Source organism: Belonocnema kinseyi, chromosome 8, assembly GCF_010883055.1.
Source record: "Belonocnema kinseyi isolate 2016_QV_RU_SX_M_011 chromosome 8, B_treatae_v1, whole genome shotgun sequence".
NCBI lineage: Eukaryota > Metazoa > Arthropoda > Insecta > Hymenoptera > Cynipidae > Belonocnema > Belonocnema kinseyi.
Window position 1 is genome coordinate 82,910,003 of NC_046664.1, and position 12,274 is coordinate 82,922,276.

The following is a 12,274-nucleotide window of genomic DNA, read 5'->3' on the forward strand; positions in this document are numbered from 1 at the left end:
AATAGGCACGAAAAATCACGTTTTTTTGTTTAAACTGCATTTTGGGATAATAAGAAAATTTTTTGAGGAATTTCATTGGCACCGTCGGAAAGAGGAGATCTTTAGCAATAAAAATATATGTGTCTCAATTTTTTCTAGTGTCGAAATAGTCTTAGTTATTGGCCGTTGAAAAGCAATGTACCGGTAGTGGCGTTTTGGCCGTTTAAGGGTTAAACAATCTATCATTGTTCATAACTGTCTTTCTTAAAATAATTGCGAGGAAATTGCGGGTTTTTTTCTGAAATTTGCAGCTTTTCGTTGGCTGTTAAGTTATAAATAAATATTAAAAAAACATTAAAGATAATGATTTCTAAATAGTGTTCCAATTTTTTTGTATGAAGTATTTTTATACTTATACTAATATTTGAAAACATATGAATTTAAAGAAAAATGTTATTTATATTAAATTTAAATAATTAATTCCTCGTTCTAAGTAAAAAGTTGAAAACAAATTGAAAAATTCAGGTAAAAAACGCGACTGTCTATTTATAATCTAAAAAATAGTGAAAGAATGAAAATTATCTATAAAAATTTAGACCATCCGAATGTATATAGGGAAACTAAATTCTATTCCATTCTGTTTTATTCTGTTCTATTCTACTATTTCTATTGAGTTCTATTCTATTTTATTCTGTTTAGCTCTGTTCCATTCTATTATATTCTATTCTGTTTGATCCATTCTGTTCTATTCTTTTTATTATGTTCAGTTCTACTCTATTTTATTTTATTTCATTCTATTTTGTTCTATTCTATTATATTCTATTTTATTCTATTCTGTTCTGTTCTATTATGTTCGCGTCTATTCTGCTTTGTTCTTTTCTATTTTATGATGTTCTATTTTATTCTATTTCATTTTATTCTTTCGTATCCTATTCTATTCTATTATTTCCATTATGTTCGGTTTTATTCTATTATTTTTCTTTTAATTTATTTTGTACTTTTTTGTTCTGCTCTGCTCTATTCTATTTTGTTCTTCTCTATTCAATAATGTTTTATTTCATTCTATTTCATTCTATTCTATTCCATTCTTTCCATAATTTTAGGATCTATTCTATTATGTTCTATTCTATTTTGTTTTATTCTATTATGTTCTATTTTATTCTATTTTGTTTTTCTCTATTGAATAACGTTTTATTTTATTCTATTTCATTCTATTCTATTCTATTCTATTCTATTATGATCTATTTTATTCTATTTCTGTCTATTCTATTTTGTTCTATTTTTCTGTTCTATTTTTTTCTTCTCTATTGAATAATGTTTTATTTTATTCTATTTCATTCTTTTCTGTTCTGTTCTATTCCATTCTTTCCATAATTTCCGGATCTATTCTATTATGTTCTATTCTATTCTATTTTGTTCTATTCTATTATGTTCTATTTTTTTTCTCTATTGAATGTTTTATTTTATTCTCTTTCATTCTATTTTGTTCTATTTTATTCTATTTCTGTCTATTCTATTCTGTTCTATTTTATTGTTCTATTTTTTATATTTAATTTTGTTCTTCTCTATTGAATGTTTCATTTTATTCTCTTTCATTCTATTTTTTTCTATTCTATTCTATTATGTTCTATTATGTTCTATTCTATTCTATTTAATTCTATTCTTTTCTATTCTGTTCTATTATATTATTTTCTATTTTGTTTTTCTCTATTGAATGTTTTAGTTTATTCTCTTTCATTCTATTTTGTTCTGTTCTATTCTATTTTGTTCTATTTTATTCTATTTTGTTTTTCTCTATTGAATGTTTTATTTTATTCTCTTTCATTCTATTTTGTTCTATTCTATTCTATTATGTTCTATTTTATTATTGTATTTTTTTCTATTTTATTCTATTTTGTTTTTCTCCATTTAATAATGTTTTATTTTATTCTCTTTCATTTTATTCTGTTCTATTCTATTTTTTATATTCTATTTTGTTCTTCTCTATTGAATAATGTTTTATTTTATTCTATTTCATTCTATTCTTTTCTATTCTGTTCTATTCCATTCTTTCCATAATTTTCGGATCTATTCTATTATGTTCTATTTCATTCTATTCTATTTTTATCTATTCTTTTATGTTCTATTCTATTTTGTTTTATTCTATTATGTTCTATTTTATTCTATTTTGTTCTTCTCTATTGAATAATGTTTTATTTCATTCTATTCTTTTTTATTCTATTATATTCTATTCTTTCCATAATATTCGCACCTATTCTATTATGTTGTATTTAGTTCTGTTCTATTTTTTTCTATTCTATTATGTTCTATTCTATTTTGTTCTTCTCTATTGAATAATATTTTATTTCATTTCATTCTTTTCTATTCTGTTCTATTCCATTCTTTTCATAATTTTCGGATCTATTCTATTATGTTCTATTCTATTATCTTCTATTTTATTCTATTTTGTTTTTTTCTATTGAATGTTTTATTTTATTCTCTTTCATTCTATTTTGTTCTATTCTATCCTATTATGTTCTATTTTATTATTGTATTTTTTTCTATTTTATTCTATTTTGTTTTTCTCCATTTAATAATGTTTTATTTTATTCTCTTTCATTTTATTCTGTTCTATTCTATTTTTTATATTCTATTTTGTTCTTCTCTATTGAATAATGTTTTATTTTATTCTGTTTCATTCTATTCTTTTCTATTCTGTTCTATTCCATTCTTTCCATAATTTTCGGATCTATTCTATTATGTTCTATTTTATTCTATTTTGTTCTTCTCTATTGAATAATGTTTTATTTCATTCTATTTCATTCTATTCTTTTTTATTCTATTATATTCTATTCTTTCCATAATGTTCGCACCTATTCTATTATGTTGTATTTAGTTCTGTCCTATTTTTTTCTATTCTATTATGTTCTATTCTATTCTATTTTGTTCTTCTCTATTGAATAATATTTTATTTCATTATATTCTTTTCTATTCTGTTCTATTCTATTCTTTCCATAATGTTCACATCTATTCGATTATGTTATATTTTATTCTATTCTATTTTATTATGTTCTTTTCTATTATATTTTGTTTTATTTTGTTCTTCTCTATTGAATCATATTTTATGTTATTTCATTCTATTCTGTTCTATTTTATTATTTCCATAATATTCGCATCTATTCTATTATGTTCTATTTATTCTATCATGTTCTATTTTATTCTGTTTTGTTCTCCTCTATTCAATAAAGTTTCATTTTCTCTTATTTCATTCTATTATGTTCGCTTTTATTGTATTTTGTTCTATTCTGTTCTATTCTATGACACCAACTCTCGCTTTCAGTCACCCCGTTCTCAGCCTTCCTAGAACTGCTGGCTCACGCAGTTTCTCAGGGGAGCACGGAGTTTGGTGTATTTCCATTATGTTCGCCTTTATTCTATTATGTTCCATTTTATTCTATTTTGTTCTATTCTATTCTATTATTTATTTATGTTTGCTTTTATTCTATTTTGCTCTTTTCTGTTCTGCTCTGTTGTATTCTATTATATTATGTTTAATTCTATTTTGTTCTGTTCTATTCGGTTCTTTTCCGTTCTATTCTTTTCTATTCTTTCTATTATGTTTTATTTTATTATATTTTGTTCTTCTCTATTCTGTTCGATTCTATATTTTCCATTATGTTCGGTTTTATCCTATTATGTTTTGTTTAATTTAATTTTCTTCATTTCTGTTCTGCTCTGCTCTATTCTATTATGTTCTGTTTTATTTTATTTTGTTCTTTTCCATTCTATTATCTTCTATTTCATTCTATATTGTTGCATTCTATTCTTTTTAAATTTTTTCTTTTCTATTCTTGTATGTTCTATTTTGATCTTTTTCATTCTGTTCTGTTCTATTTCGTTCTATTCTATTCTCACTATTATGATCGCTTTTATTTGATGTTTTATTCTATTCTATTTTCATCTTTTCTATGCTGTTCTATTCTGTTTTATTCTTTTTATTATGTTCTTTTATCTTATATTATTTTTTTCTCCAGTTCGCTCCTGTTCTATTCTTTCTATTATGTTCTATTTTATTTTGTTTTGTTCTATTCTCTTCTATTATGTTTTGTTCCATTTTATTTTCTTCTTTTCTATTCTATTATGTTCTATTTCACTCTATTCTGTTCTATTCCGTTCTATTCTGTTCTTTCCATTATGTTTGGTCTTATTATATACTTTATTTTGTTCTGTTCTATTCTATTCTTTTCTGTTCTATTTTGTTCTATTCTGCTCTATTCTGCTCTATTCTGTTCTATTCCATTCTGCATAATACAGAACTGCTCAATTTTTTTTTATTTTGTATGTAAAACCCGTTTTATGGACCTTTTATAACTATAGTTATTTTAAATAATTGTTTCATTATATTTTTATTTTAGTTTACTTTCTTGCTCGCTTTAATTACATTTGCTGAGATTTCTACTGGAATTTGGGCTCTCATTAAGCATCAGAAAATTGAAGAGCTGCCGCTTATGGACGCTAAAAAAGCTTTCTCACTTGCCACTACTGACAATAAAAAAATTTGGGATCGGATGCAATCAAGGGTAGGTGTAGCCATATATGCATAATTATGTAATATAATTTTCACTAAAGTACTATTATTGAAATATGTTTAAATAATTAGATTTTGTTAACATTTTATTATTTTTTTATTTGGCCCAAAAGCATTCAAAATGCAATAAATCGTTTAATTTGAAAAGAAACACAAATGCACCACAGAGCAAAATTTAATTTTTTAATCAATAGAGCAATTATTTTAAATTAAATTCTAAATTAAAGAGAAATTTTCATGGAAGAAAAATAAATTTTTATCCAAAAATATAAATTTTCAAGCAGATTGATTGATTTTCTACTAAAAAAGTATATTTTTTAAGCAAATACTTGAATTTTCAACCAATTTGTTGAATTTTCTATTTAAAAAACTAAATTATCGCACAAATATGCAATAATTATATTTTCAATTAAATGCATTAATTTTCAGCCAATCAAAATAAACTTTAACAAATTAGTTAAATTCGAAACAACAACAAAAAACTAATTTTTATTTAATAAGTCGCATTTTTACCAAAACGATGAATTTTTAACAAAATCCCAGATTTTACTACATAAGAAATTAATTTTTTAATTAAAATAATCAAAGTTTAATCGAAAAAATAATTTTAAACCAAGCAGTTGAATTTTGAACCAAATAGTTGATTTTTTAAACCAAAAAGATGAATTATCAACCAAAATAATTGATTTTTTTACAAAAAAATCGAATTTTCAAATAAAGATGATCATTCTTCAACCAGAAATGGAATATTTACAACTTTAGGATACAAAATTTTAGTGAAATAATTGAATTTTGAACCAAAAGATTAAATTTTCAAATCAAAAATACTAATTTTCTACATAAAAAGTCGAATTTGCAACAAAGCACTTTCATTTTCTAACAAATCGTTGAATTTCCAACTAAAAAGATAAATTTTCAATTAAAATTTAACAGTTAAATTTTCAGTTAAAACATTAATTTTCTACTATAAAAATATGAATTTTTAACAACATATTTACATTTTCAAACAATGAGTTTAATATTTAATAAATTAATGTTTACCAAATATTTAAACTTTTAACCAAGTAGTTGAATTCTCAGGGAAAAATGTATAGTACCCAAAAAGAGGAATTTTTAAAAAATCAGTTGAATTTTTAACATAAAGTAAATTTTTTATTTAAAACGATGAATTTTAAACTGGAAAAGTTAATTTTTTTAGCAAACTGAAACGAATTTTTAACAATATAGTTACATTTTCAATAAAAAATATGAATTTATAATTAAGATTATGAATCTTCAACTAGGATAGGTATTTTCAACAAAATAGTTAAATTTTCAACCAAAGAGATGAATTTTTAATTAAAATTATTAATTTTTAACTGGATTAATTAAAGTTTCAGTAAGAAAAATTAATTTTCGACCAGAAAAATGAGTTGACAACAAAATAGTTAACGTTTTAACCAAATTGACGAATTTGAACTAAAATTTAACATTTTGAAGTAGAAAAGTTACATTTTTAGTTTAAAAAAATTAATTTAAAAAGAAACTAATTTTTAACAAAATAGTGGAATTATCAATCAAAGAGGTGAATTTTTAAGTAAAATTATGAATTTTGAACTGGAAAAGTTACATTTTTAATTAAAAAATTTATTTTTAACAAAAAAGAAAAATGAATATTCAACAAAATAGTTAAATTTTCAACCAAAGAGATGAATTTTTCATTAAAATTATTAATTTTCCAATAAAATAATTAAAGTTTCCGTAATAAAAATTAATTTTCAACAAAATAGTTAAATTTTTAAGCAAACGGATACACTTGACCAAAAATTAAAAATTTTCAACTCGAAAAGTTAAATTTTTAGTTAAAAAAAATTAGTTAAAAGATACAACTAATTTTTAATAAAATAGTGGAATTTTCAACCAAAGAGATGAATTTTTAATTAAAATTCTTAATTTTCCCCTAGAATAATTAAAGCTTCAGTAAGAAAAATTAATTTTTAACAATAAAAATGAGTTCACAACAAAATAGTAAAAATTTTAAGTAAAGGTAAACATTTGAACTAAAATTTAGGATTTTCAACTGGAAAATTTATATTTTTAGTTTAAAAAAATTAGTTAAAAAGAATAACTCATTTGTAACAAAATAATGAAATTTTCAACTAAAGAGATGAATTTTTAACGAAAATGATGAATTTTGAACTAAAATATTTACATTTCTAATAAAAAAATAAATTTTCAACTAAAAGGAAAAGTCAATATTTAAAATAATATCTAAATTTTCAACCGAAGAGATGATTTTTTTACTAAATTGTAGATTTTCTACAAAAAAAGACAGTTCCTCAACATAATAATTAAATTTTTCACACAAAAAATACCAAAATAGTTGAATCCTTAAACAAAACAGATTAATTTTTAAACAAATTTGTTTATAAATATATTTTCAGATTAAAACATTCATTTTCAACGAAAAACAAACGAATTTTGAACAAAAGAGTTTAATTTCCATTGAAATAATGGATTTTCAAACAAAAAATAATAAAATTTTTAAAATAGAAATTTGGATTTTTTTATTGAATTCTCTTAATTTAGTTAGATAAACGAATATTCATTGTAAATGAGTTTTTCTTTGAACCTTTTCTCTATTCCGGGGAAACGCTAACAAAGAAAATTAAGTTTTGTAGAATTGCACAATTTTAAAAACAGATAAAAATATGATAAAAACCTAATTGTGTTCAGAAAATTTGAAATGGGCTTAGAAAAATTCAAGGGAATTCAAAGGAATTCAAAAGAATTTGATGAAATTCCTAAGAATTAAAAAAAAAATTTTAATTTTATTTTTTAAATCCGCGGAATAAAGTAGAATTGAATAAATTTCGAAGACTTCGAGTGAATTGGGACTTCAGAGTGAATTCTAGAAAATAATTTCCAATCTTTGAAACCCTACTAATTTCTAACCAAACAAAAATTGAACAATGACTAAAAAACAATTCAAATAAATTGGAAATCATTTTAAAAATCTAAAAAATGTCAGTGTTTTCAGTAAAATTTGAGTGAATTTAGAGGAATTTAAAGGAATTCACGGCGAATTCCAAAGCAACTGTAAAAAATATTTGAAAATCTCTTTGAATCTTTGAAAATTAAAAATTTCATTGTAATATTTTAAAAAACCCCTAAATATTTCAAATCCTTCAAAATCTTTCTGAATCCTTTGATATTTTTTAAGCTCTTGAAAATGCCAAGGAATTTGAAAAAAATACCTTAAAATATTGTAAATCCTTTGATGACTATCAATTGATCCACAGGATCAATTCAATAAAAGCTTTTAAAAATCAAAAATAAATCCATTTAATTAAGTAGAACTGAGAACATTTGGAAAAGTACAAGTAAATTAAAAAAAATTTTATTCCGATGAATTAAAAGATTTCATGATAAATTAATAAGAATTCATGGCAATAAAAAAATAAAATAAATTCGAATCTCTTAAAAACTTAGAAACTCTAACAAATAATTTACCTCTCTTGAATAAATTCTTTGAAATCCACTAAGATATTATTAATTCCCGTGAAATTCTATGAAATCTGACGATATTTCCTGAAAGTCTGGAAAATGTATTCAAATACCTCGAGATTTGAAAAAAAATCCTTCCTACAATTGAAATCTTTCGAAACCTTAGAAAATAAAGTAAAATCTTTAAAAATATCTTAAAGAAGTAAGCTGAAGTAAGCTGAAAATTGAACATACGTACGAGGTGTGACAAGTAATGATACTGATGTTATTGCCGCGCTTGTGGTAAACCTGCTACCTTAAAATTCCCTTCCCCTTCCCCGGCATCTTTCCCCTCTCCATTGATATATTTACCATCGCTCTAGCTCGTTTAGTTCGCCTCAGGCTCGGCCAATTACGTAGGAAATAAATGGCGAAATTCAGCGCCAAATGCGATGGGCAGGAGAACTAATTTGACTCCCCTCGCTGCCTCTCAACCCGCCCGCAACAAAGTTCTAAAAATTCGCCATTTTCCCTTATTGAGTTGACGGAGCCTGGTTCGCCTGCTGTGTCGTGTTGAGTAGACGCGTGTTGGTGGTGTTAGTCACGAAAATGGAGAAATGAAATCTAGAGCAACGCGTCGCAATAAAATTTTGCGCCAGATGGGGCGAAACAGCTTCGGAAACTGACGCTATAATTGTAAAAGTGCATGATGATAGTGCTCTTAGTCGTGCCCAGGTGTTTCGATGGCATAAGGAGTTTAAGGAAATGGATGAAAAGGATGAGTAAGTCGAAGGTGAAAACGATGATCATTACTTTTTTTGATAGCAGTGGAATCGTCCACAAAGAATTTGTTCCTTCGGGGCAAACCGTAAATTAAGTCTACTATGGCCAATCACTCGAAAGATTGCGAAAACGAGTCAACAGGGTGCGCCCAAACATCGCTCGTAACTGGATCCAGGCTCGGTCAACTCAATAAGGGAAAATGGCAAATTTTTAGATTTTTTGCGCGGGGGTTGAGAGGCAGCGAGGGGAGTCAAATTAGTTCCTCTGTCCATCGCAGATGGCGCAAATTGGTGTAAAAAGCGCGTGCGCGGAAAATTGTTATTTGTCACTGTCACGTGTTGTCTGGTGCTGTCACCGTGTGAGACCATAATCGCAAAACGGTTTTTCGTCTGCCGGTATCACTTCAATGAAAAGGATTTCTTGAAAACGCAAACTGGTGCGGTTATAACATATATTAACATATCAAATTAACAAATTAGCCAACATACCTAAGGATGGAGCATGCACATATATAGCGGCCAATCATGCATGCTTCTGTATTTCTCCTTCCCATCGCAGATGGCGCTGAATTTCGGCATTCATTTACCACGTAGTTGACCGAGCCTGACTGGATTCTTCATCACGACAACGCGCCTTGCCACACCGCCCTCAGCGTGTCCCAGTATTTGGCCTCAAAAGGGATCGCCGTGTGGCAACAACAACCTTATTCGTCCGATATGTCACCCCGTGACTTTTTTCTGTTCCCTAGAACAAAATCGGTGGTCAAAGGAACCCATTTTGAGTCGATTACGGACATCCAAGCGACCGTGACGAGGGTACTCGCGGACATCCCAGTCGAAGCGTTCCAAAAATGTTACGAAGCGTAGAAAACGCGCTGGAATCGTTGCATAACTGCCCAAGGGGACTACTTTGAAGGGGATTGCAGATGTGTAGAATAATGTTTAAATATACGCTTTTTATGGAATCAGTCTCATTACTTAATTGTCACACCTCGTATTCCAGAATATTTGAATGTTCAACTTCGAAAGCCTTTTTTCTATAAATAATTTATAAATCTAGAGTCTACAAATTAAAAATTAAACAATTGTACGATATCGAAATCTTTTTAACCTAATTATTTTTATTTTTATTAATTGAAATTGGCGGAATGAAATTTGTAATAATTCTGATAATTAGAAAAAAGACTTCTAGCTTCAAATAATCGTTTTTAAGTCTCTACGATTTGAAGTATCAGAAATATACCTTAAAAACACTTTTTAATTGCACCAAAAATTCGAATTTTTTTAATTATCCTAATGTGCAAACAATTTTTTAGTTAGGATGCTGCGGTTTGCATGGAAAAACGGATTATGCAGATTCGCAAGGGCCTCCTTGGTCATGTTTTAAAGTTGCCTCAACGGAGGATTCGCAAGATCCAGATACAATTTATAAAGTAGGGTGCCTTTTCTCAGCAATCTCTCACACGCGTTCGGTTTTACTGAATGTATTTTTGACGGCCCTTGGTTCGGTACTTCTACAGGTAAGAAATACTTTTTATAAAACGAACAAAAAATTTAAGTAATTGTTATTTAAGGCCATCCGAAAATTATGCAAGTTCTTTATCAGAAATATTACCAATAAAGTGACTATTTTAGGGGCCGCGAAACGTAACGATTAGATAATTTCAAGGCTAGGGGGCCCCCCACCTCTATCGTTATTCTTCAGGTTATTTTTGTCAAGCGACATTCATTGGCTGCTCCGGCCTTGTATTGATGCGCACGTCATCAGCAATTTTTTTTAACTGCGCATGTGCCGAAAAGCGTGGGTCTATTTGAAATCAATAAATACTATTAATAATAATACAGATAAATATTTTTAACAAATTTTTATTTTAAAAAATTAATCCAATTGAATCTAGGAAATAGTTAATTTCTTTAAACTTCATTTTTAATAACATTTTAATTATAATTTATATCATAATACTATCAAATTTAATGATTTCACAATATATCTAGTAATTTAATATTTTTTTATATTATTTAACAAATTAAATTTTAATATTAACTTTAAATAATTATTCATGTAACATTGAATAAGCTCATTAAAAATTGATTAAAATTATATTTAATTTTAAATTTGTAAATAATTTAAAAATATGAATATAATAATATTATAAAAAATTATTAGGGTGCTAACATAAGATTATTCAAATTTATAATTTGAAAATATAAAAATCATTAAAATATTATTAGAACTAAAAAATGAAAAAAAAATGTTAATGACTCATGTATGTAAAATTTATAATTAATATAGCTCAGATATTATGAAAAGGCAGAATATTAAAAAATTCAAGTATCATCAATAATTTAATATAACAATTTAAGAATTATGAGAAAAAAATGTAAATACTATGCATATGAATAATTCATTACAAAATAACAGATGTCATTGAAAGTGAAAATAAACAGACACAAATCAAAATAAATATCGAAATAATATCTTTGGTTAAATTACATTAGGTTTTCGACGTAATTTACGTACGTATATTACGTCCTCAGTTTTTTGCAAAACGTAATATACGTTTTTAAGATGGTGCCGATATTATCACATTTCGTTCCATAACTTTAAAATAGCGCTGGTAGCGGTATGCGATATTATGTTGCGTGCATGAAATTTAAAGTGAATGAAAAAAATTTATTATTGTACAACTTCGACAATGAATAGAGGCGGCAGGCCGAATAATCCATGTTGGGAAGGATTATCCTTCCTATAAAAATAATGATAAAAATGTTGCGTTTTGTCAGGGATTCAACCTCGTATTATCGAATACGGCTAAAGAAAGGTTAAGAAACAACAAGTCAACTTTCAAACCATTCGAACTGCAAATATCTTAAAAATAAACAAACAAATCATTCAATGATTTTGGTGGATTTCAAAACTTTTTTTCAGCAAAAGTGCGTTATAATTATGTACGCGTTAGAAGAAAACCTGATGTAATTAGATGAAAGCAGTCAAAATAATAATTCTAAAATGAGTGGTGTCAGTTTTGATATTCTTGTTAATATTTTGATGTCAAATGAAGTTCTGATAAAAAACATCAATGTAAGTCGGTACACATAAGCATAATTTAAAAAAGTGAGTTTATATTATGCTCTATCTGAGTCCACCATCTTTATTACGTGTATTACGTTTTTTACGTATAATACGTCAGAAACCTCAAGTGACGCGTCACTGCACAACCCTGCCTAGAAGCCGACTCCAAAGAGTTGATATGGCAGTCGTTCTCGACTACCGGCGTTTCGTCCCGGGTCGGGTCCACAATCCACATGTGCGGACTCGTCAGTGTGGTTGACCACAAGTGAACCCTACCACAGACGCCTTGAGTTATTTAGTTCTCTGTACCAGTGATCCCAGATCTGAAACGAGATGCGGTCCAATGCTATGACAGGGCTATGTCCGTGTGAATATAGTAGGAGACGCTGTAAATGACTGAGTTGCGCG

General features: G+C 26.7%; 1 protein-coding gene across 1 annotated transcript in view; it reads left to right on the top strand.

Annotated features, from left to right (window-relative positions):
* The window catches only part of LOC117177871 (leukocyte surface antigen CD53-like), a 33,193-nt gene that overhangs the window by 13,857 nt on the left and 7,062 nt on the right, over nucleotides 1–12,274 (top strand). Inside the window, exons 3-4 of the mRNA XM_033368911.1 lie at nucleotides 4,374–4,538; nucleotides 10,110–10,313. Coding sequence (XP_033224802.1) covers nucleotides 4,374–4,538; nucleotides 10,110–10,313 — 369 coding nt within the window. The remainder of the gene's footprint in view (nucleotides 1–4,373; nucleotides 4,539–10,109; nucleotides 10,314–12,274) is intronic.